Source organism: Pseudochaenichthys georgianus, chromosome 20, assembly GCF_902827115.2.
Source record: "Pseudochaenichthys georgianus chromosome 20, fPseGeo1.2, whole genome shotgun sequence".
In the NCBI taxonomy this organism is placed as follows: domain Eukaryota; kingdom Metazoa; phylum Chordata; class Actinopteri; order Perciformes; family Channichthyidae; genus Pseudochaenichthys; species Pseudochaenichthys georgianus.
Genome location: NC_047522.1, coordinates 8716122 through 8742218, shown reverse-complemented (window position 1 = coordinate 8742218; position 26097 = coordinate 8716122). Strand labels below are relative to the sequence as shown.

Sequence of the window (26097 nt, the reverse complement as noted above, 5' to 3'; positions counted from 1 at the left end):
GTAGTGATGAACAAGATATTATAAGGAAGTTATTGATACTGTAATTCAAACTGGATAATCTGACACATTGGAAGACTTCTCAAGAGTTTTATATTTTGCATACTCATTATAGGAGAGGCGTTTCAACAACATCATGGAATGACTCTAAATAGAGAAGACCTGTCTATATTATATCTACAGCAACGGTAGAGATACAGCAACAAACATACAAAAATGGGGTCATCTAGTGTTGTGGCTTTTGAAGAGTGCATGATCTTATTAGTAGCATATTCAGCCTAAAGATGTTTTTCTCTGAAGTTTGGAAAGAAACTGCCTGAGACTGTATAAGTGGTTGTGCATATGTACCAATTTAAAATCCTAACCTGCAGTGCTGACCATGTACTTCCACTTCATTACGTATGTGTCACCCTCGTGAAACTGGCCGATGCTCTGGAGCGGTAGGCGGCTGTAGTCGAACTCCAGGATGTGCCACACCTCCACCACCAGCGTGTTGATCTCGTAGCTCCTCCACTCCTCTGCCTTCACCAGGCCATAGCCACGCCCCACACTGAACCCGTCCAGTTTGGTGGAGACGGGCACCTGGAGCAGAGGCAGCATCAGAGAGGCGTCGTACGCACGGCGCTGATCAGAGGCAGACTGCTCCTGGGGTAAAGATCAACATGAAGTATGGAGTTAAGAATGATATATTATATTTTTCTCACTGTGGCATTTTATCCTAGTAATAAGACTTTTATAATACTGAAGTACTTTTGGATACCTTTTGGTCGGCGTTGTGGTCGTTGTTTCTTGTCGGGCTTGGTGTTTTCCTGGAGTCGCTCCAGTCAAGGAACTTCTCTTTGAAAAGGGTGGTTTCATTGTGTTGAGTCAGTCTGCCGAACACGGCCCAGTCAGGTCGGCCCTGGCCTTTCCTGCAGGTAAAGAGGATTCAGTTCAGTACAAAAATACTAGTACTTCAACTGACTATTCTTTATTTTCTGTTCTAGTATTAGCAGTCATCTATGGCATTTTGTGGCATGTTTTTGTTACTTTAAGTTTATGAAATCTCCTGAGCCACAGACAGAGGTGTAAACACACTCTTGTTCTATAATTATGTTTCCGTACTTAGGTATAAGTGTGTTGCACTCTCCCGGGTCGAGCGGGTTGATGTCACAGTTTGTGTAGTCGAACGTGCCGTTCCACAGGTGCTTCGCCAGCTGGAAGGCCACCTTCCTCTGTGCCAGCGTCACTTCCTTTCCATGCCATATGTACATCTCACTGCCAAAGTCAAACACCAAGACCTATAGAAGCACAGAAACAAAAAAAGGTGTAATTTGTTATATTACCACTGGATGGCACTAAACTACTAAACATTTGAACCCTACACATAGTGGCTTGTTTACAGCACAACATATAAAAGATACATTTAGATTTGAGTCAGGTTGTCTGACCTCCTTTGGGTTCAGCAGGGAACAGCGAGGCACTTTGGCCCAAAAGTCATCATCTGGGACCAGTTTGTCATCCATCAGGCGATAGATACAGTTTGTCTCAACAACGGCACTCTCGTACAGCTCGTCTTCATCTGGCGTCCCAGCAGCTGCAAGAAGAAAGACCAGGCCATTAGCTTGCATTGCTACAGAATCTAGTTCTCAAAGTGTGCTTTATGCCAGTTATAATGTCTTACACTGATAATTGGACTGCCCTCCCAGAATCTTCCAGAAATCCTTGGCAGTATGGCTGTTTGTGCTGACGCACTCCTCGATGACCTGGACATAGTTAGCTCTGCACCCTAAATCTCTCTTTCTCTGGATGAAGTTTGACAACTCTGAAGCCTGAAAGAAAGACAGAGAACACTTGTATTACATTAAACCAATGCATTCTGGTATATCAAAAACACAGGCTTTCTGTGCTTTCAAAGGCAGACGCACCATAAAATGTGAGGTACATAAATCTATGCATTTTTTAGGTTAACTTTTGGAGGACACAACCCCATTACTTTGAGGGGAAAAGTTCAAGTTCATTACTCAGGAACAAGAGGTTGCAAACTTCAATGACCTAAATTCAAACGACCCCTCATAAATAATGAGGGCCATGACTCAGAGCTTTCCTTTGTGTCCAATTGAGGTCAGTGCTCTGTTGAGCCAATCACAGGTCATCAGAACACTCTACTGTAAGCTTCGTTTTGTGTCCATTTCCTGCAACAACCCTCAGACACACACATTTCCTTTCTGTCAGCACACACTTCCTGTGCCACCATTGCTTCCTCCCAAGGCTGTGTTTACATCCTGCACGTGAAGGCCTACCCAGATTACAACCTTGCTCTGCTTGTGTTGACTGAAACTTAAGTCTCAATCTAGCTATTTTTGCTTTTGTTATTTTGCATCCCTTAAAAGCAGGACCCACCTTGTTCTTCTCTATGACGTTGGCAAACTCTCCAGTCCAGATGAAGCAGTGGTGAGGTGTGATGAGTAGGAAACAATCTCCGCTGTTCAGGGAGGACGCTCTGGGCTCCACCAGCCTGGTCTGGACATGCCGGCGGCCTGGAGTTACATAGGCAGGAAAAAACAACGCAGGAACAGGTGGCTATCAGTGACAGCTCTGAATATCACTGTCAGCATGCCTGCATTATCATACAAGGTGTTGGGGCAACAACATGCCAGCCATCACCATTTGACCCTGAACATGTATGTACACGTGTCCACCTTGTCAAGGACCCACGGTTTGCAATCTACATTATATCATACATTTGTCTCATTGACAATCAATCCCATTGGCTATTCAGGTGTTTCTATCAGATGCGAATCTTAAGCAGGTAGCTAACTTCCCAACAAAGTGATACCCCCCCATGTGGTGGATTTGTTCCGGATTACACACAGTGGGGTTTTTGGAAGAGGATCATCCCTGGATAGTTTGAGGTGACCTAAGGAGAATGATTTAGAGCAACAGCTGTCACCAACAGACGTATAAAGGAGGAGTAACGACACCGAAATAGACCAACTCATGTATCTTATTTTAGATATCCTCTCGAAAGGAGGCATCCTCCAAAGCTTTGTGTAATGCAGTAGCTAACAACTTGATGTAACTTAGGTAAAGATGCTTCACTATTGCCTCACTGCCAATATATTCCTATGTCTAACAAAATATACAACCTCATTTAAAAGATTGGGAAAAAGTAGACAGATGTTTTGGAACCCTTTCTGATTAGTAAACATGTTGCATCGTTTAGCCTTTCTGTTCAAAGAGGCTGGCCTCAATTTACTTTTGTAAGGATGGGGCTTTCAATGGAAGACTGAGGTATTATTTTGCACAACATGATGGTTTATGTGCCCTCTTAAAACAAGACCTTGTAAGCTACCCTATTAGAAACCTTGTTGTGGAAGTTAAAAGCAAACAATAATCATTTTGAATGTATTGGATTGAATTCAGCTCTAAGCTAACCTAATGATAGTTGTGTAGCTCGAGTTGCCTAATGAGAATTCACTAGATGTTATCGTGCCATCATCAGGTCAAGGGCCTGTTTGAGGTGCAGATGCACCAGTCTGTGTTTGTTTGGAGCTGTCTTTTGATGCAACTGACCTTTGACCTGTAAGAGCATGAGCTTCTTGTAAGGCACGGCGCTGTTGTTGGACATCTGCTCAGAGATGTTGACGCTGCGCAGGTTGACACTGCTGAAGTTCTCCTTGCTGGCCAGTCCAGCCAGAGCCACATCAGAGAAACTAGAGTTCTTATTCACTGTAGTGGACACAACAGAGCGCAGAGAGGGGACATGAGACTCACAGAAACATAACACAAAACAGCACAACATTAAATCATTACATTTGTGCTCCTATATACAGATGAGACAACAGCTAAATGACCTTGTAAGCCGGTCTTTATATGACAGCAACTGATATAGAACTCTCCATACACACGTGTTTGTATTGCTGTCAGAGGAGGTGAAGGAGGACGTTATGGGAGTATCATGACATTGACTTTGTGGGTCATCTAACACTCTCACAACAAGCTACAGACTACGTGAGCGCTGCTCTGTAAAATGACAGGAAATTGACTCCAACTCAGATGTAGGTCAGTATGAGTCAAAGCAACACATGGTGTATTAGTCTTATGCATTTCAGGCTCCTAATCTATCCCCACTCACTCTTTTCAGTCTTCATCCTCTTGCTTTCCAGCAAGCCGATGTTGAGCCTCTGCTCTGTGTACTCGTGTCTGATGTCCTGCCTGGCAGCCAGCATCTTCAGAGGGTTCCTAGATGACTGGACATTACGTGTCGGGCGCACAGCTCGCCTGTGCTGCACCATCTCTGACACCAGTCTGCGGAGGGGTCAGTGAATAAGCATTGTCAACAGAGTTGAAGTAGTGTTGTCATGAATATTGAGTCAGTGGTATTACTTAGAAATGACCTCTGTTGGCGAGAGCTTACTTTGGGACCTGGGGGCCGAAGATGGCATCAAAGTCGTCATATATCTCCACCTTGTTGGTATTGGCGGGGACTTCCTCTACTTGGCGGTAGAACTTGGAAAAAGTTTCATCCTCAAGGGACATCACTGCCTTAACCTTCTTCTGAGTGACTGTGATGGTTGATTCTGGCAGTGCAAATGCTGAAGAGAAGAAGAATCAATAATTGGTCGTATGTTAATAATGTCAAAAAATCATCTCATTGTGTGAACATTATGAAAGGTCTGACATCAGATCATGCTGAACTAGTAGACAGCATACCGAACAAGACTGACCTTTACTGTTGAGCTTGCCTAAGAATGATTCCAGTTTATCCAGCTTCAAGTCTGTCTCCAGGTTCAGATCTGGGACGGCCTTGATCTCTGCACACCGCACACACAGAATATAGTTTGAATATAGCACAACGACTATCTCTGTACAGGCAGGAAATCTGAGGCCCAATCCCAATGTCCACACTCACAGCTCACCAACTTTGAGGTGGGTTATGCTAGGTTAACAAGGGGATAGGGCCAACCCATTGTCAAATCAACAAGTGCATGAGGGCTCATGTGGCTCTCTTGGCAACTCAATTTCCATTAGTCCACATTACAGCAGACTCTGCCTGAGAGGTAACCTACAGTTCATAGTGAAGGAAGGCACGAAAGGGATATAAACATGGATGGAGCTGCTTGTTCAAAGATTGGGATTGGGCCCCTGTTTCTGTTGTTCAGAGGCCAACGAGCCAACAGTGAAGCTGACTTTGAACAATGACTGAGCATGAACAGTTGCATGTTGCATATTAAGTCACAATGAAGTAGAATCCGAGCATTTTTACTCAATCAGTCACAGGCATTCTAACAACACTAAACAGCCGCTAAATATGAATCCTACTCAAATTAAGACCCATGCATCTCGATGGTAAGTTTGTCGTATTGTTTACATTCTATTAGGCTATAATGACCTAATAGATGTCTCACAGCAACACCAGCCACATTAGTGATGATGTTTGTGGTTTTGGTGACGATGATGATGATGATGATGATTGCATTCAGGGCAACACTAACAAAAATAAAGGAAAAAAGGAATACACCTTCGTAATCAGACATCTCCTCCATGTCTTTTGAAAAAGAAGCAAAGAGAATTAATGACATGGTGTTAGAAAGAGGTGAGTCCCAGAATCATTCCAAAAACTCGAAATGTAGCATCAGTGAGCTCAGAGAGTCTGACATTGTATAACAGAGAAATACACCCACGTTCAAGAGAACAATTCAGTTAATCAAAGTCATGTCAGCTAAGATTACATTGGATTGAAGAAGCAGCTCAACTCTACAGTCTTAAATGACCCATTTAAAGAACCGGGCCAGCTCAGGTAACAAGGGTGTAATGACAACAACGCTAGGAAGAATACAAAAAAGAAACTGACCCTCCTGTGGTTTGGAGATGGCAAGGCTGCTGTTCTTGGGTTTGGAGGTCACTAGGGACTGGAGGGCTGAGGGGGCAGCCAACCCTGTTGTATGAGCAGAGAAAGGTGTGAACATCCATGCTCTATACATGTTATGGCATGAACAGCATTTGTTTTCACTTTAACTTCATAGGTTAAGACAACAATTGCAATGTTACCAACACATTGGTTCTATAGATGAGTGGTGAACCGTTGTTGGCCTCACAAAGAAAACAACAGGTGTGTGTTTTAAAGTCATATTCTAAATAATAAGGAACAATATGCAGCAGTAGTACAGTATATGTGTAGGAAACAATATAACTAGAGCAAACAACTAACTTTAAAAAGGAAGTCAAAGCTAAAGAGACTTTATAGGTGCCTGTGAAGCTGGCTAAGGCACTGAACCCTTACTCCATTAGCTATAATCTTGCTAATCTCCCAAAAGACAAATTAAACTTGCCATCAGCTGCCCCCTCTGGTTGAGCTTGAAGCTAATATGGAAGTTTCCGACAAAAAAAAGTTCCGTCTCTCAGCAGCCACTCTCTGGAGGAACGCAGAGAGCTAATACTGAACAGCAGACTTAACACTCCAAGGTGATATGAACTGTGCACCCTGTTTGCATAGCAATTCTCAGAGATGGAGAAGGAATGAAGTGAAAATATGTGTGTTCAGTTTCCCTCTGACCTTTCTTCACCATGCGTGCAGCCACAGTGAACTGGGTGGAGTCGTTGGCGGCTCCGTGGCCTTTCATCTTCCAGGCCTCCTCTTGGGCTACGATCAGCAGCTTCCTCTCCTGGATGGACATGTGCGCATCGCTCCCCTGGCTCTCCGTCTCAGAATCAGCTATTCTCTAAGATCAGAGACAGGAGGAGGGAGAGGTTACCGTCAGCTACAATACAAACTTTTAGAATGAATGCTCCTGATTGACAGTTAAAGGAATCATCCACCCGAGGGTACTTTGCTGTAATATATCTTCAGTTTGTGAAGTTCGATGCATTCCTGAAACCCTTTTGTGAGTATATGACGTAACTGTATCCACAATATTTCTTTGTGTTCGAATTCTGGAACGACTAACATACTCGAGTTGAAATAAATAACTTTCTTATAAGTTTGTTTTCACTCAACAAAAAATAATACATACATACTGAAAAACACAATAGAACCATCTTATGTCGGCATTGGATGATTGTTAATAAGTGTTTAAATGTTGTATTTGCTTTAACAGCGAGCGATATCCACAAAAGACAAAGTAGCAGAGAGGTTAACAAGGTTTTAGTGTCACCCATGAGTTAAACAACATTTAAGTTAAGACTGAAAAAGAACAAGGGCAGAAAGTATCCTTAGAGACTTATATTACATTACTCATTAGGTTCACATTTTATTTTTAAAATGTACATGTGTGCAAAGGCTACTACTTGGGAGGGGGAGTTTGGAGATTTAATGTATGAGAGCACAGATTTGACAGGGTCACCTTCCGTCTCCAGGGGTGTCTCGCATCCACCTGCATGGGTCTGGGAGATCTGATGGTCTTCACAACCAAAAAGGATGGATGAGGAAGGTAAGAAAGGATGAGGATTTAGAGATAAGGATGAAAAGATGGTCGGAAATGGTCATGCTTTGCACAAGCATTTGATGCTAAAGGGGTTGCCATGCTGACTTCATAGGCGAAGTGACAAAGCTTTGGGACGGGGATAAGTGGCTTGAAAGTGGAGCAGGGTGAGCGTGACTGAACGTAAGGTGCCCAGGTCGGTGAATTGGTTTTTAATGTGAGGGAATTCAGTGTCAATGCCCACACAGGTATGGCTGCACAGCATTTGAGAAACCTTACAGGGAAGATGCATGTCGAAACAATGGGGTTTTTAATTGGTGTGTGGTTTCCAAAGCAAGGGAGGTGGCGACACAATTAATCGGCAAGCAATGCATGCAGCTAGAGATAATGCAGCTTTTTACCTGGCTTGCTGACTCATCAGGGGAAGGAGTATGGAGACGAGGCTCAGGTGGAGGAGAGAAAGTAGAGGCAAAGAGCGGATCCTATAGAGACATAGCCGTGGAAAAAGGTAATAGTATTATACAGATTTTACACATGAAGATACGTTTAGTAGTCAGGGTTAATGCTTGCAAGAACAGTCGTTTAGGTGTACTAACCACTGATTATGTCATAGTGATGACATCAGAGTTAAATTGGCCAGAGCTAGGTGACTACACATTTATTTGCTCTTTATTTGCTCTTTATTTGGTTTCATTGGAGTTCATTTGTGTTTTTTAATCTGGAAAAGACTGCTAAAACTTTTGTACTTTACCTGTATTATTTAAATAAAATTATTTGAAGTGCAATGTGTAAACCTATAATATATTATAGATACAACATTATTATAGACAATTTTATAAAGTTATAAGGTTGTTATGGTGGACAAGCAAGTAATTACCTTCTTAAACATTCAGCAGATGCAGGGCAATATTTGTTCTCATTAGTTCATATGTTTTCACCAGACTTGTGCTAATGTGTGCATTTCCTTAGATGCTAAATGCTCCAATATGATCCCACGGTAATGGCTAACTTTGTCTGTTGTTACAGTACAGCACACAGGGTTAATAATTCCGTGGGTTTGTCAGTACACCTGACCCCTGTCATGAAGAATATTGATAATGCAGCGTGTTCTTTTCACTTAAAAAGGGAAATCTTAAAATGTTATGTCTATCTTAACATTGCAATCAGCCTAGAAATCATCCATAATATTAGAATGTAAACTCTTCTTTACGGCATTACATTTCTTATATCCACAGAAATATTACAGAGGAAATGACCCCAGTATAGCCTTGAGCATCAGGCATGGAGAGGAAACGGGAGCGCAGCAGTGTGGCAAGCTGTTTGAATTTAACTTCAACAACAGTTCTGGCCTTGACTATCAGAAAGAGATTATAATCCCTCTCCAGGCATCATACAAAAGGTAACATTTCCAGAACATATCTCGAGAAGAAAAGTTAGGAAGATTAGAGACAAACACCATTTAAGCAGGCACAAAGACAACACATCCACAGTGTGAGACTGACAGTCATTATTCTGAAACCCGAGCTTGCATGAATTAAAGAAGCACACCACAGTTACACACCTGCACCCTGATCCTAAAGGGAAACACCATCACAAGGTACCACTACCAATTTCACCACATGTTTGCCACACTCCGGATGTATTTATCAAGAGCAGGAAGTGTAAAGCTGCGACTAACCCAATCCGATAGAAAAGCACTTGATAAATAGCACCGCAGTGTGTTCAGTGTGTTTTCGGCCTTGCACACTGGCCTTACCCAGAGCTGGTCGGACACAGCAAACTCATCGATCATCATCAGTTCTTCATCGTCCTACACAAGAAGTCGCAGGAGAGAAAAGGATGTTGCTAAAGGGTCTGTTTTCTGGGAAAATAATTTCACGGCCAAATCACAAGATCAACTCCCATATAAAACATTTTGGATACACCGATTGGAATTTCTAGTCTGTTAGTTTCCTTTTTGAGGCCCTTTAACAAGTGTACTTTGGTGGAACGCACCAAGGCTACGGAATTTATGGTGTAACGAGATTGGCAATTCCACCCAAAAACATGTTCTTTTTGGAACAATGAGAGTCTTTATTTGCTTAGTTGGCATTCGTTTTGTATCTTCCTTATCTTAAACCTGGCTCTTCTTTGATCTGAAGGAGGAAATTGATTGAATTGTGTTCACTGGCCCTGATGAGTGGGAGGATGAAAACAAGATGAACTATATTAACCGTCCTTTCCCTTGACCTCTACTTCACAATCATTTATGGTCCCGATTTGATGAAAACATCATGCTCTTTGTAGAAAACATCAGAAATTGGCTGCTCAAAACAGTCAAAAACAGTTGAATCTGACCTTAGATGAACGGACAACCTCAAATCTGAATGTTATTCTGGCTGAACAAACCCTGATAAGCAGCTGGAAACAAAAACAGCAGCTGATGTGGATGGTAGCAGTTTGAATATGTCTAAACAGAGAGGTACATGTACCGTCCCACCCTAACCCTTCCTTCAAAAACAATCAAAGGATGCCAACACAGAAAAACACTCCACATGCAGAGGATTAAATAAAGTGTATTAAGGTAAAGGACATGCAAACCGAGACAGAGGAAACAGAAGAATGCAGATCAGTGGAAAGCAAGGTTAAAGCCAGGCAAGATGGAAAAACAGAGGCTACATACAGTATTAAAAGCACACACAAAGTATTTAACTTTTCTATTTGTATCTCAATGTGTTTGGAATTTGGGCAAAATTAGGCTTTCAAATTCATCCTAATGTACTCTGCTCTTGATAATCTCAAATCACAACTGTAACAAATAAACAATGTATTCTGCCATATGGACGATTATGGCTGCAATCATTTAAATGGAACAAATTGATACAAATGTGATACATTTAATGTTCCATTTTTGCCTAATTTTAAATAACTGTTTTTATTTTATGATCATGGTTGAAAATATGCAAATACTTCAGAAATTAAAATTACAATGAATCTCAACATTGCATGATAATTGCAATGCTATTTAATTAAATTAAAAAGGGACATTTTTTTATATAATATACAGCCTCAACTCGGCTTTTGAATTTAAATGATGCCCTTAGGATGATCATAATCTGCCCATTTGAAGATTAAATCCATATCACATTGATGTGAATATTAGAGGGAACACTAAAGGGGAACACCAAAAAATGTTCAAAGAGTTTAATGATAGTTAAATGTGTATTATCATTCATGCAAAAAAGAAAAAGCACCTTTCAAATAAAAATAAATGATTTCATTTGAATATACAAAATGAAATATAGTACACTAAAATATCCATTGAATACAAACAGCATGAACTAAGAAATAATGTGCGACTGATCCAGATACAACAGTATCTATTTAACTCCCATGACTGAAATTCATGCAATTTAAGTCTTGTTACAGTCCAAGCAGAAAAACAAGAGACAGAATAGAGGAAAGAGACAAAGATCAGAAGAAAGACATGGACAATACACAACCTCTCTGTTTGAAGACATCCAAAATGATTACCACGTGCCCTTTCAGGATTCTACTGAACTGATTGTCTAATGGTTGTCCTCCTTCTGGCAAACTATTTCCGATCAACAGCCAGACTTCAGAGACTGATACAGGAAATGCTTTATGTGATAATACAACACTGGATCAAATCTAATTACTGCAGCCTCACTGGCATGTCACTGCGCTGCATTAGTGCTGCATTCAAGTGTCATAGAGTGCTGGAGTGTCTGTTAAAAGCTGTTCCCAGCAAGAGTTATTGTGTTTGAAATGTGTACTTGCTCCTGAAATGTTCAACGTAATTTAAAGAAGACAGTTTGCCATCCTTTATACACATTTGGAGTATAGTCATGATGTAACAGACAAGACATAATAGTCTGCTAGTCTCAGTGAGTGTGCAGGTCAGGTGGTTACCTTCTTGTAGCTCTGCTCCTCCTCCCAGAGCTGAGCCTGCTGTTCGCCCACATCGCCCTTCATCACATCCTGCTTCCTATTGATCTTGTTCCTCCAGTCATCCGCGCCACTCTTCTTCAACAAGGCCACTCTGAGATGGAGAGAAAGCAGAAGGAGAGATAGAGTTACAATAACGTTTACACTTGGGAGAAATTACGGTACACATTTTAAGAATATGCTTAAGAAGGAAGTGTTTTGACCAGACTGACAAAAGAAAAAACAATATTTAAAAAAAAAAAAATCACAATAATGCAAATAGTAATGAGGTCAATGAAGCTGTTCAACCAGCTGGAACACAGAAACCTTACTCATCTAACGCTTAACAAATAATGATATACCAAAACTATTCCTATTACCAGCTTGTATTTAATAGGCCTAATGACAAATAAGGAAAGAATGCACACAGAGATTCTTAAGTAAAAACAATATAATATGTATGTATGATATGCAAGACTTCGCTTGCTAAAAACTCAGTTTAGCTGCCTCTCAGCTTCTAACTCAACCTGTCGCAACAACAAAAAGGGATGCTGCCTTGTGCCGTTTAGTCTCATCTGCAGGACTGTTTGCCTCTGCTTAGTTTTTGCTGTCTTCCATGCAGACAGCATATCATTTAGCAACCACGGTTAGAAATAAGGTTAAGTTTTGGGTAAACACACTGGTGACAGTTTAAGTACAATAAGACATACAGATCACTTGGAGATGCCAGTCAGTGTAACCGCTGGAAGAGTATTTGACAGGGTTAGATTTAAACAGTTAAAATGAAACAAAATGTGCTTGGATTCATTTTAGCTAAAATAAATATAGGACACACATATTGGAAAACCGTTCTTTGATAAATACTGATTTTAGATTTAGAATTTGAACATTAAGTCTTTAAAATGAGCTGTGGAAAACTGGGTTACTTATAAAGCATACTGAAAGTGTTTGGGTGACAAACTTAACATCTGCTTCACATCTGACTGACAAGCAAGAATTAAGAGAAACAAGTTCAAACAAAGAACAAGAAAAAAATGTCACATAAATACACATTTAGAACAATTATACGAAAGAAAAGTATAATCCTTTTTTAGTAAAAGGCCTGGCTGAATCGTGTAGGTAAGTTTAAAGGTAATGTTCAAAGATTCGAACACTTCAAGCACCTCTTAGCATTACCATTACCATTAGCTCAGCGCATACCAACGAAGAATGTGTTGGTGAGTATACCATGAAGTGCTTTAAAAATCAGTTAAAGACACTGCCTGATGTACAGTAAAAGTGTGAATTAGTCTCTCAGAGGAAGAAATGATCGGAGTTTAGCAATATTTTGAGCTTGAAGTATAGAGTCAAGAACAGAGGCTTAATTATTGAGCTCTCATCTCTGAGTATGGTGCAGATGAGACCCATAATGGAGGGGTCAGACTGCTGGCGGTGGCCTCTGCCCCTCTAACAACCACCCCTCTGTGACCCAGTGTGTGGACGTCCTGTCCCGCCCCGGGGCTCCACAAGAATGGCAAAAAACAGGATGAAAGTAACTCTGAATACATGTGTCCAGCTGTATCTAGGATACAGATCCTGCCTCCTGTAAAATCCTTTGAAAATGGGCAGGACTGAAAGACTGGCATGGTGATGGAGTGAGACAAAGTGCAACAAACACACTGGAACAAACACAGCCTTTACCACCAGTCTACATGTACTTCTATTATGTCATTGATCAATTTGGAGCGTAATGGCTGCATGGTGTCAAACCAAGAGGACTAGTCTGTGTGACATAACTAGATTTATGTAACAATTTCATCCAATACAGATGTCAGTTGAAAGTCAAATGGACATGATGAACAAGTGCGCTTAATGCACGACAATGATTTAACGTTACAAAGGATAAAAAACAAATAATGAAAATGAACCCTCTTTTGTCTAAATGTCATCCTTTACTAAACTACTGACCCAAGAGGAGTGTTAGCACATGACATACATGAAGTAAAAAAGCATTTTAGACGCCTAAAGGACGAAAAACAATAACTCAATCAAAGCCTTAAATCCGGCACAGCACCACACACCAGGCTCACCTCTCTTTGATGGACATTTGTCTGGCCATCATCATGTGGCTCAGCTCATCTCCCTCGTCAGGCTGATACAGATCGTCTGTGTGTGTGTCTGGAAGCTGATACAGATTCCTGGGCGAGCCAGATGCTGCTCTGGATGTTACCACTGCGGACTCCGGCAGATCTGTGAGCAGACAAGCACGCACATGATGGATTTAAAATCAATACATGGACATCCACTACATAAAGATGAGCGGCTGCCCATAGAGGAATGGATTTTAAATGGCACTTTACTGCTCGTATCACACTCCATGATATTTCCTATTTAGGATACACGCCTCTTAATTACACAAAGTTGAATGACTATAAGGTTTTGTATAGGAGTACAGTCATGGCTCTTAAAGTGCAAGCTAAGCAGCACAAAACAGCGTGGGAGCAAACATCTTTCATGCTTACCAAGAGGCTCTTGTCTGCCTGTGAGAAGCAGCGCAGACACTCACAGCTTTTACCCCCCTGCCACAGCTGTAATCAAATAACCCACGCTGTTTTGTAGTAACACTGAAGCTCTCTAGCAAAAGTGCTGCCATTTGTCTGTGTGTGCTTCCATACTTTTCCATCACGATACAACAATTGTCTAACTGATGTTTGTGCTCTCTGAAAATATGTATTCTGATACAGAGAGGATCAAAGTGTTTGGCTCCGAGTGTCTGCTGCTCAGACATGGAGGAAGCCTGAAAACCACCATCTGAATTAACATCGTCACGGTCACAGGAAATGTGGTTGACTGAGGAATAGTTGTTGACTGTGGCCTGCAATTGACACCGGTGTTTATTTAGTCTCACAGTTTGTTCTTTAAATATTTCACTTCAGCATCACTTTCATTTCTTAGATTATAATCTATTAGACCCACACTAATTTTAAAAGTATTCCTTTTCCACTTAGCTAACATGACAACAACATATTGATCAGTAAAACATGCTGGTATTTAGCAGGAATAATGGTAATCATGCTCACAAAGTCATGTGTTGGCATGAGAACATTTGTTTATTATTAAAACAAATTGAAAATGATATTATATTTATTGTATTCTTGGGAATTGGCTCATTACATATTAATAGCCAACTTCCTTTAGCTGACAAGTTTTTTTTTTTTTTTAAATCTTTTTTTTATGTTATACAAAATAAATATCAACAGAGGTATGGCCGGATCCTGGTCTTCTGTTCTTACCTCTACTGACGGCCCTGCTCCTCCGACTCTCTGGGTAGTGTTCTTCCTCCCTCAGATACTCCTCCTGCCTCTCCTGGAGCATGTAACTCTCTGAGCTCTGCACGTCCCCCCACCCTCCAGCAGGCCACTGCTCCTCCCCCTTCTCCACCACCACCTCCTCCCTCCTCTCTCTGCCACTCTGAGGCTGGGGCAGAGCGGCCTGCCTGACCACTCCCTCAGGAGAGGGTAGTTTCCTCTTCCCTACTCCCAGATCAGTGCCAGCTTCTCCCTGGGGGACGTTTTGGTACCTCTGGTGGTCCGTGACTTCCTGGGACCTCCATGAGGGTGCATCTGGGTTGTGAGGGGGCAGGGACCGGTCAGAGCGGGTAGGGAGGGGTTCAATCCGGGCTGCTGCTCTGGTTATGTGGATGTCTCCGGCATGGTCAGTGGAGACTGTGCCTTCTCTCAGAGCAGAGGAGGAGGATGAAGTAGGGAGCCGAGAGCCTGTTCCGTTATGAAGCTGGAGGAAGCAAGAGACACACGCAAAGAAAAAAGTTGGTCCATTTGCGATACAGAAAACATTTCAGGAAAACTCCACACACACACACACACTCAACACTGAGAGAAGCATGCTGACTAATCAGCGCCTGCCTGACTCACTGCACTTCCTGAGCATCAAAGGGCAGCCTATCTCTCCAGTCAATTTGCAGCCCACATCACAAAGCCATGCCAGCATACTCCCTCACTCACAATGCTGTGGCCAAAATACACACTTTCCAAATTCATAACTTCAGTTAAAGAACTAACCAGACATTGTTGATGAGTAATAAATGAGAAGCAGCAGTAAACATCCATGAAAACCATCTTGCAAAACAGAATCCTTAAATGTCTTAATCTTCTGCTTCGATTAGCTCTCCCACGCTTTCCCTCTCAGAAAGAGTTGCCAGTTCTGAACGAGCTGCTTTCAGTCCATGTGTTGGCGAACAACAGTATAAGTGCTTTTGTTCCCCTCTCCTCCGACACAGAGACATCATGTCATCAGCAGCATCACCCATCACACCCTCCACAGTGACACAGCATGATGACGAGAACTGAGTCAGAAGCCGGGCAATGCTCGTTACATTCATAGTGAAATCACACAACATGGATATAGGATGCCAAACAGCACGTGTTCACAGAAATGTACGGCCATTTCTGAGAAGAGTGCCCCAGCTCTGTCACTTCCATTGTCTCAGGCAAATGCATGGTGACTGTTCAGAGGAACCTTACTTGTAGGAGCTCTACTGGGCTGTCGGATAACTCCTGTTCATCAAGGGAGTCTATGTCTGAAGGCTCCTGGAGCGGAAACACGCACAGGCTACAATGCTTGGTTCATGTATTCTCTATTTCTTAGACAGGATTTACCATAATTATTAGCAACATATATGGGGAAGGGGCCACTGTTTTATTCGGCCAGTTTTCCACTTATATGATGGTCAATAGTCCTAATATCACATCTTTCTTTTTCGAGGTAGTCTTATTCTGTTTTTACCTGCTGTAGTTGTTTCCAAGTAAACATGTGTTAGGGGAGTTTATTTACAAATCTAGAATGAAAAGTGTCATATGTTATCTTAAGCCAATAGGCACGAATATTTTTTTACACAGTATTTCCTTTAAATAATCAACACTTGGAGATAATCGTTGTCGGTTTTCTTTCTGAGACAAAATTGAGATGACAGTTGTGGCCCCATCATTTTCTTAAAACCACAAAACTGTTTTTTTATTTTAGTTTGAGTATGGACAAACAAGATATTTCCAAATGCAATATAACATGATACTTAAAGCCAAATAATAAGGCAATGTGTTATTAGAATACTTATGTTGTCCTAAATGAATATGTTCATAACAATAATGGTTAACAGTAATAGTAACTTCAGTAGAAAGTGAAACAAAAAAGTATGGGGAGAAAAGTAAGTATTATCCTGTAGTTCGCCTACCTGCTCCATATCTCCCAGGGTGATGGGTTGTGTCTGGTAGCGAGCGTTGGCCCTGCGATTGCGTGTGTCCCCTCTGATGCGCGTCACCCTGATGGGAGGCTGAGACAGTCTGTTGAACAGTGCCATCTTTTCTGCCAGGCTGAGGGTGCAGAGGTCAGGCTCGTCCTGACCCTGACTCTGGCACGTTCCCTCCACTGTGGACACTGGCTTTGAAGCCTGGACCTCCTGCATCTCCCGCACCTGCCGGGCCTCCCGTGCCTGCTCCCGGGCCGTGTTGCTCTGCTGCATGGAAGCCTGCAGGCTAAGGGTGGGGGGACATCCCAGAGACAAAGAGGTAGGAGAAAGGGAGACTTCTGGTAAGCATTGGAAGGAGCTCATGTAGCTAGCAGCATGCTACATTGCAGGCAACATTGTGGAGCTTTAAGCATTTAAAAACGGTTGTTACACAGGAGTGAGTCATGCCCACCACAAACAAAACTGTGATGTTCAGTAAACTCATAATAACAGTAACAATTAAATCATGTAGTTTCCTCCAATCACACAACTCAAAAAGCCAACCATTTACATCCTGTGGAGTAAAACCCACTCTGAAAAAGAACACTATGCCGTGGTGTATGAGCAGCATTCAGTAAAGATCAATCATGTTAGTCACACACTGTAGGTTGGTGGGAGCATTCGTGGCCGTGCCCTGTACCTGTATGGTGGGACAGTGCTGCAAACTAGGGTGGGGCTAGGGACGCGTGCCACAGCAGTGTGTACAGTCACCGTGTGTGGCACGTGAGTGGGGACGCTACAGTAGTGAAGGACAGGGACAAAGTCACAGAGTGGACAGAGAACACACAGGGAATGACCCAGATGAATTCCAAGCTAAATGGTTCATTCAAACTAAGGGAAAGGAATATAAAGATGGTTGAGGTTCAGAAAGATGGCTGCAGGCTTAAACCACAGTGTCATTTCAGAATGTGTGAAGAATTTCAAATAAAATGTTTAATCAAGTCCAGAGCAGAACATTTGATGATGTTGCTGCATCATAATGCTAAAAGTATTTATAGGCTTACGTGGCGGCGATGACAACTTCCTCAGTGGTGACAGGCTGCGTTCTGGATCGATCTTGTGTCCGTCTTAGTCTCCTGTCCACCGCTGCATTCCTGGATCGATGCTTAGGAGCTCCGCCATCAATGCTCTTCTCGAGTTCCTGTATGGAAACGTTGGGGATAAATCAAAGAAATATTTCATTAAACAGTGACAATGGGTTTGACAAATACATTAGCTACCAAAGTATATCAAACTTACATTATGGTGAATGAAGACGGATGAAGTGCATTAGGATCATAACTACTATCAAAGCCGTTAATAGGTCATTCATCTTATACTGACCTCAGCTTAAGAAAAAAGAGACTAGGAAGGCAAGTCTGAGGTCAGCATGTAACAAAGTCTTATGAAAGTCTTTATCTTCAAATCCTTACAGTAGTAGTAGAACAGAAAATAAAATCAGGACAGTGTCAATGTATGCATGTCCATGATTGCAAGCAGATGTATCTATGCTTGGTGTCTAAAAACAACATGTAGGCTATAGATAGGGTTACTGTAGGTGATAGTTGAAGCTCACCCTGAAGAGAGAGCGCTTGGCTGCTACACTCAGCTTGGCCCGCTCATCTAGCTTCTCATCCTCAGCTGCAGGGAAAGACACAGAGAGAGAAACATTCAAAAGGCAGCCTGCTGTTTTCAACCTATTCATGGAGCACGTGGCTAATGCTATGGCTTGTGAGAGTTGTCATTTCAGCTCTAGTCTAAGGAACCATTGTATTAAAGACTCCTAAGAATTTTGAGGGGGACAATCTACAACCATGGTCATTGTAAACTATATTTACTATGCGGGAATGCAAAGCTTGACTGGCTTAGAGGCAGTCACTAAGGAGGGCGCAGCCTAGTGAGCAGTCGATTATTTGTCCACATGCCACAAATCACATGATGGGAAAAACTGATCTTCAAGAAACTCAAAGGTGAAAATTCATCAATCGCATTACATTTAAAGTGTTTATTAGAGTTTAAATTGAAGCACCGTCTCTCTTATACTGAACAGCAATTTCACTGTTGAGGTGAAACTTCCACCAGGGTTTAACTAAATATTCAATTTATTCTGAGGAACCAATACTTTTATTTCTAAACACCACATTTTGTCTGTGATAGAGCTATCACACACACACACACACACACACACACACACACACACACACACACACACACACACACACACACACACACACACACACACACACACACACACACACACACACACACACACACACACACACACACACACACACACACACACACACACACACACACACACACACACACACACACACACACACACACACACACACACACACACACACACACACACACACACACACACACACACACACACACACACACACACACACACACACACACACACACACACACACACACACACACACACACACACACACACACACACACACACACACACACACACCACTACTCCCCCTAATTCTCCTCAGTGAAAAAAGCATCCCAGCTGAGTATGCTTATAAGAAGCAGATGAGCTGTTTCTGCCCTCAGTGGAGCTGCTGTTCTATTATGCTACTGTGAGCACGAGTAATGACTCTATAAAATCCACTTGGAAATATTCCGCTTTTATGGTACAAAAGGACATTCACTTCATTTGGTCTCCATTTGTCTATTCTTACAGCTAGGCAATAACTGTAATAATAGCAAGGCACTGGAAAATCACATTTTGTTCATTTGTGTCCTGCGGAAACTGTGAAGCCTACGGTAATCATGCTGTTTTCATTGGGAACAGTATACGTGGACTACATATTGTTTTGTAAAGTTAAGTATTGACCACAGACGGCAAGTAAAGTCATGCACATTAATGTACACATCCTAGCCAATATAAGTGAAATCGATATTGAATACGTGGGACTTATTGAACGCTATTAAATCACCATGATCTCATCAAATAACCTATCCTAAGACAAAATAAATTCAATAAACCTGGACAGATATGGTGGTATCTGCTAAATATACACTCCTCCAGTCAGTTTTAAACGTTTTAAATCACCTAAATATAGTGTTACCGTTTGCCTCGGGACCTCATATGTCGAAAGAACATCATGAACTAGACCCGTCTCCATTTGATTTATAAGCCAAAAACAAAACTGCATTACTTTTATAGCTGTGAATGCAACATTCAACATTATGCAGCTAATAGTCCCAACTAACTAATCTAATTTGTCAAACAGATAGTCTAGTCATGCTGTTAATTCCACTAAAGCTAGCCATGCTTAATCAATTACCTCCTCAACACTTGTGTACAGAGGCTACAGCAGTTCATGAGCTTTACACTATACAGTACATGCGTTTGTAGAAATATGTTGAGCAATTTATATTGTTACAAGTCTATAACTGTGTATGTCAAAACATTTAGACACACTAACAATGTACGATGGAACATGTGCATAATGTGTCAACCTACTGTTACAGTAATGTTCTGAATATCTTTAAATTAAGGGGGAAAAGGACTTACCTTCAATGGGAGGAAGATCTGAACTCACACAAGACCTTCAAAAAAGGTACACAAAGAAAAGGACAATCAGCAAAAGCGAGTAGCATCCATGCTACAATGCATAACTCCGTATTACGAAAGGGTGGTGAGTGGTTAGCGACAGGAAGAGAAAGCTGGTCAAGAGGAGGTAAGTAGACGAAATAAGAAGCAGTTGTTTCTTGTAAGCTGGAAATGTGACAGCGAGTGTTAGGGGTATGAAATGCAAAAGGGGAAACAGAGTTTAGTAAAGCAGACTAAGCTGGAGATTTAGACTGCATTACAAAAGTCTGTGCGGTTCCATGGTCTCAGGTAGTGATTACCAACAAAAGGCCAATTCATGATTTCTTGGTATAGTCATATGTAATGACCACTGCCAAGGTCCAATCACAGGGACCTTCAGCCTTTAAGCTTCCCTGTTAGCTAATGTTGTTAGAGGGGTACAAGCACAAAGAAAGTGATCGTGCACACAGCATGTGTGCTTGTGTAAACTGGATTTAAATCAACATTATTCCGATCAAATATTACTTTTTTTTTTTTTTTACATGCATGATCATACTGATATTTCCCAGAATTCATCACTCTCAGCCATGCACTCTGGAGTCCAGAGCAGTACCTATCAGTGTCCTGGCGTTCAGCAGAAGTGATGGGCTGCGTCCTAAACCTCTCTGAGGTCTTTCTACTCTCCCCGGGATTGATATACTGCCGGGGCCTGCGCCCCCTGCCCCTCTCACCTCTCCATGGGGCCCCGTGGCCTGTGAGTGCACTGTCCCGTTCAACCTCACTGGAGGGGCTACCCAAGGAGAGGGACAAACAGATACAGTACCAAAAGGAAAAAGAAAATACAGCATAGTGAGGGAGAGATAGAGCGGGACTGGGCGCAAATATGGAGATATTAAAAAGCAGAGGTATAACTTTAAATATTCATCACACCCCTGTATTTTAAATCAAAGATGTGAACAAGACCATGCAGATGTAATAGTGGTTATGGCGTGCATACGTTCATTGGCCCCAGGTGGTAACCACACAAGTGACAATAAATAAAGAACAAATAACATCCATCATATGAAGCTTAGTGTTAGGCGATTAAAGCATGAATGACATTTCTACAGATTAGAAACTCGTTTGATGATGAATTCACTCCAGCCTTAGTTGCTCGTTAGTCATTCAGAAGCCAGCCGATGTTGGTTAACAAGCATCTGTGTGAGTTTTAGAGAAGCCAGCCAGCGAGTAGCCACTTTACTTTGACACCTACAGCTTATTTCTGCGGCTGGTTGGAGGGGTGGTGGTGTTCTCAATGTAGGAATGTCTGAGCTGGGCCACAGACACTCGGCTGTCCTGGTGACCCTCTTGGTTACTGGAACCACCCCCCTCCCTGACCTCAGGGGGGTCGCGATGCTGCTGGTTCCTCAGAGTGATGCCTCTGGAAACCCCAGCATCTGACATCGAGCGGCTGGAGGGGGGGCTTCCTGGGTCTTTATGTGCTGCTCTTGGCTGGATCTGGGTGGCCGCTACCCCTTTCTGAATATCAACGGCATTGTCCCGCTCTCTATGCCTGCTCTCTGAGGCTTGCAGATGTGAAGTGTGTTCTGTTTCGGCCCTGGTTCTGTGTCTTCCTCTTGTAGGATCCTCTGCCTCAGCCTTCCTTGCCTGGTTAAGACTCTGTGCCCTGGACATCCCTATCTCTTCTTCCCACCTTCCTCTCCGGGGGTCCTCAGTGCTCCTCTCCCTGCGGCGGATGTCCGAGGGCAGCACTGCTTTCCGGCTCCTCAGAAGACCCTCCGTCTCTTCCTCCTGGGGCAGTTGTTGCTGATCCTGCCCCGCTGTGGATGTGGGACCAGAAGCCATGGACAGGTAACTGTGGTTACCGCCAACTTCCTGTCCTCCTGGTGGCCCAGGTCGGGCGAGCTGAGCCCGGGGTTGATGGTGGGGATGGGAGTACATTTGCAGGGGGTCTGTATTGGAGCGTGTAGATGTTTGGGTCTGGTGTCTGCGGTGCACTGGAGCTTCTGTAACGTTTCCAGGCTCTGGGCTCCTCTGACGGTCCTCCCTGGCAATCCTCTCCCTAACTCTGATTCTTTAGGGGGGGGGAAAAGGCTGGTTATTTGTATCTACACGAAAAGACACATTTCATTTTTCTATTGTTATATTATCTGTTTAGGATAGTTATAGGCCTGATGGTCAAACGGTTTGCAACAGAGCACACATTTGTATATGAAGTCCTATTGTTATTATTTTCATTAAAAAACTTCTATTAAGGATAGTCATGTGTTAGCCAACTGATACTTACGAAAAGTCATGCACAAAAAAAGCTATAGCAATTCCTTTTACACCAACCCTAGCCTACACTGACTAACTTGCCCCAAAACCCATAATGTAGGGTCATTTCTGATACTTCAACATCACAACCCAATGTTATATCCCTAATTATGATGGTTAGTATAATATTTTCCTTTTAAAAGGTTTGTTTTCACATGGGGATTAAACTGAACACAGCAACATATGCGTAGAAGATGGAGTTAGGGTCCAAAGCGGGAACAGGAGCTTGCGGTAATAAGGATGCTCATGATGAGGGGTCAGCTGAGTCTCAGGGCTCAGAGCAGAGCTTCTTAAACATTTGTGTCTCAGTCAGGATTATTCCTTAAAATGAGACGGGGTATAGTCTTATAGAGAACAGTACTGGTTTCTGTTCTGTCCTACAGTTTAAGAAGCACTGCTCATAAGGGTTGATGAGTTTTTGGTAAGTCCAGCTAAATGGAAACACGTCAGGTGATATAGGGGTGAGACACAACCAGCCTGGGTGTACCTCGAGGGCCAGTTGATGAGAGAATGGGTGTCGCCCTCAGCATCAGTCTGGAAGAACCAATCAGTGCTTGGTTTCGCCCTTGCACTGTTCCAATAGATACCCGATGGGAGACAAGTGAATGAATGGGTGGGTGGGTAAAGGTCGAGATTCAGTGCTCAGCGTTTCTCTTGGAGCACACACAGGCACAGCACTACATTGCACACACCATTGACTTCATGTTGAGTGTGACAAGAGTGAGAATGTGCTTGGACACCAGCAGGACGCTGCCAAGAACACTAGTTCAACTCCCTGCTTAGACATTTCATTGTTATTGTGGTTTTTTCGGGGAACCATCACAGGCAATAAAATATGAACTTAGTTTCTATGAGATTACATTTGGCCACATATTGCACCTATGTTATGTGGAGAAAGCTCTATTATCAAGAGAGACTACCTCTCTAACTGAGGTCTTATCTACTGAAGCAGATACTCGCAGGAAATGCCGTCTCACTTTATTTCAGCCGAAAGGCAAATGAGTCACGCTGCCTCTGAGGCTGCAGTAAGACAAATAGCTTCATCAGTTTCATTAGCGAGTGAGTTCAACTCTAGGAGAAATTGCCTGAGTCATAAATAAAGGAAGAGATGACTTATGCAGGGGAATCAGGAGAGCATTTCATAAACCAGTGCTCCTAGGACCAGAATATTGTACCAAATAAGGAAAGCACTCCAAAGTAAAAAAAACGACCCAGACTGAAATTTGGACCAGTCATTTATATATAGAGTCTTGTTTTGTAGCCATTAGTCCGAGGTCTTTGTGTCACAATTTTTTTAAACCTAAGTGGATTTGAATGGAATGAAGCATATCGGGTATATGCTCTGGTCACGTGGTATTCACTGCAGGATAGGGCGTCCTTCAAGCAGAACAGCTCGGCATACTGCATAACAGCAACGTCCCTGATTAAGTGCTTCATATATTCAAGGAAATGCTCTGGTGAAGAGCTCCTTTTCTTTTTAAAAGAGAAAATAAATGGAACCAGGGAAAATTAATACTAAGACTAAATGGCTTCAAACAATATGTACAGAATCACTAGGATCAAAACAAAGACAGACAGAACACAATTTTATTGGACTGTGAGCCGTAGGGTCGCCGGTTCAAGTCCCCGAACAGATCTAAATATGGAGTGTGGACTGCTACTTGGAGAGGTCCCAGTTCACCTCCTGCCCTGCCGTGGTGCAATTAAGCAAGGCACTGGACATCCCCCTTCCCCCCTCACTCCCGGGCGCTGTACAATAGCTGCCCACTGCTCCTAGTACTAGACTCCTGGTACTAGGATGGGTTAAAAGCAGAGAACACATGTCACTGTGTGTGCTCTGCACCATTAAAGAGGGTTTCATCCCTCCCAATTATATTCTATTCTTACATGCTTAATAAAAGGAGGACCTTTGTTCATAACACTTTGTAATTGAGTCATTAAATTGAACCGTTGATGTCAGACCCACAGATTCCCTGAGAAGAGTTAGAGGGGATGTGCTTCCGCACCATCAGGCCTCCTGGTCTTGATCAAGCCCAGCTGTGGGTCAGAGTTCTCACTGTGTAGTCCCACTGAGCCGCCCAGTAACAAAACACCCTCCCTGTACTGCAGACACACACACACACACTGGCCAAGTTTTGAAACCTGAGAGAAGGATTTAGGAGCAGCAGGAGGCAGCGATGCAGATAGAAACATGGGATAGGGAATGACCACGTAGTCGGGTGTCGAATCATCTTTATCTGTTCGTTGGAAACACTGACTACAGGGCCAAACCTGGTCAAGACCTGGTCGGTTGTTGCATCACAAAATCAGGAAGAGTTTGTGCTGATACCATCTGAGCTATGGAACTGCTAATCAGTTTGGGCAAAACAAATTAAAGGATTATTCCAGTTTTTTACAACTCCTAAGTCTATAATTTTAGTTATGCTGTTTAAAAACAAAATAATGTCTGAGACTTGAAAATATGATAATATCGCTTCAACCAAGCAGTGAATAGTGTAATAAATAGCCGCAAATACTCAGCGGAAATGTACTACATTGAGTATTTACTTACGTAGGTTCTCATGTTTGTTTTGTACTGTCAAAAACGTGTGGACTGCATGTAGACTATGAGCAGGTAACATCATTTACATCACATGAATTCTTGTGGCCATGCAGATGTGGAAAGTACCATTTAAACTTAATCTCATAAAAGGGACAGGGATAGAGTGTGTTTCAAGGCCAGATTAAACCACTAGGTTGCCTTGGGGCAAAAAATAACTTTGGGCCCCTGTGAGTCCCCCCTAACATGTTGCCCAGAACCCTCAAAACTGACCTGTGTTCCTCGAAACTGGAACTCTTCCCCGTCTCATGTTTGATTTATAATCTGTAATTTTTTAAGATGAAATACTCGTTTTGACAGATTAGACACTATGTTAGTCTAACAATAATTCACAAATTACCATAATCACATGACCAAAAAGAGCCCTGAGCCCTAGAGAGCTCCTGAGGGTCTTGGGGAAGTTACAACTACTACAAGTATTGTACAATATGTTGTAGTTTAAACAGAAAGTAGGTCTTAAAACTGTGATTCATGTCATCAAGGAACCTTTAGTTCAACTCAAATTGAAATGAAATTGAATGATCTTTTAAGAAATCCCCTGTTCCTCTGATAATCACTGCTGTATGAGCTTCTTCAAAAGGAGCAATTCTCTTTAGGAATGTGGGATCAGCTAAAGTCGTACTTCATCCAAACGGCATCGGAAAATAGTTATTTCTAACAAAATAGCAACAGCTTGGCCAGTAAGAGTTCCTTTGAGAATTTTAAAATGCTTTAAAATATCCACCTGGAAAATGTGGAATAGGACTCAACATACACCCGCACATTGTGTATTTTTTCTGCCTTGTATTTTGCAAGCTCAGCTGTGCAACTCAAAGGTTGTTTCGGGCTCAGATTGCCTGACCTGGTTTGAAACCAGAGTCGTGCCAACAGGATGACCTTGGACAAGTGTAAAAAAAGACAGAGATGATAGGAGGGAGGGGGTGACTGTCAGTCTGATGGATAACGCTGTCACAGCAATGATACAGCAGTGTTCTGGATGGAAATCATGCTTGAACCCTGTGTATCTGGATTGGAGAGAAAGCAGGGGTCGTGACCC

The 26097-nt window shown here is 42.4% G+C and overlaps 1 protein-coding gene across 20 annotated transcripts in view; it reads right to left on the bottom strand.

Annotated features, from left to right (window-relative positions):
- Positions 1–26097, bottom strand: part of svila (supervillin a) — a 69499-nt gene that overhangs the window by 6350 nt on the left and 37052 nt on the right. For 5 of the 20 annotated variants that reach the window (XM_034108236.1, XM_034108228.2, XM_034108222.2 and 2 more), the window contains exons 7-34: positions 22950–23033; positions 21399–22220; positions 20760–20936; positions 20129–20163; positions 18164–18228; positions 17613–17749; positions 17249–17344; positions 16555–16855; positions 15848–15913; positions 14600–15098; positions 13397–13556; positions 11313–11442; positions 9157–9210; positions 7802–7882; positions 7323–7379; positions 6536–6701; positions 5834–5917; positions 5501–5527; positions 4707–4793; positions 4397–4574; positions 4115–4287; positions 3553–3708; positions 2380–2516; positions 1661–1808; positions 1428–1573; positions 1102–1277; positions 758–908; positions 363–642 (exon numbers count right to left, since the gene is read on the bottom strand). In XM_034108236.1, coding sequence (XP_033964127.1) covers positions 363–642; positions 758–908; positions 1102–1277; positions 1428–1573; positions 1661–1808; positions 2380–2516; positions 3553–3708; positions 4115–4287; positions 4397–4574; positions 4707–4793; positions 5501–5527; positions 5834–5917; positions 6536–6701; positions 7323–7379; positions 7802–7882; positions 9157–9210; positions 11313–11442; positions 13397–13556; positions 14600–15098; positions 15848–15913; positions 16555–16855; positions 17249–17344; positions 17613–17749; positions 18164–18228; positions 20129–20163; positions 20760–20936; positions 21399–22220; positions 22950–23033 — 4673 coding nt within the window. The remainder of the gene's footprint in view (positions 1–362; positions 643–757; positions 909–1101; positions 1278–1427; positions 1574–1660; positions 1809–2379; positions 2517–3552; positions 3709–4114; positions 4288–4396; positions 4575–4706; positions 4794–5500; positions 5528–5833; positions 5918–6535; positions 6702–7322; positions 7380–7801; positions 7883–9156; positions 9211–11312; positions 11443–13396; positions 13557–14599; positions 15099–15847; positions 15914–16554; positions 16856–17248; positions 17345–17612; positions 17750–18163; positions 18229–20128; positions 20164–20759; positions 20937–21398; positions 22221–22949; positions 23034–26097) is intronic. The other 15 variants (XM_034108225.2, XM_034108226.2, XM_071206951.1 and 12 more) reach the window with 10 other exon arrangements.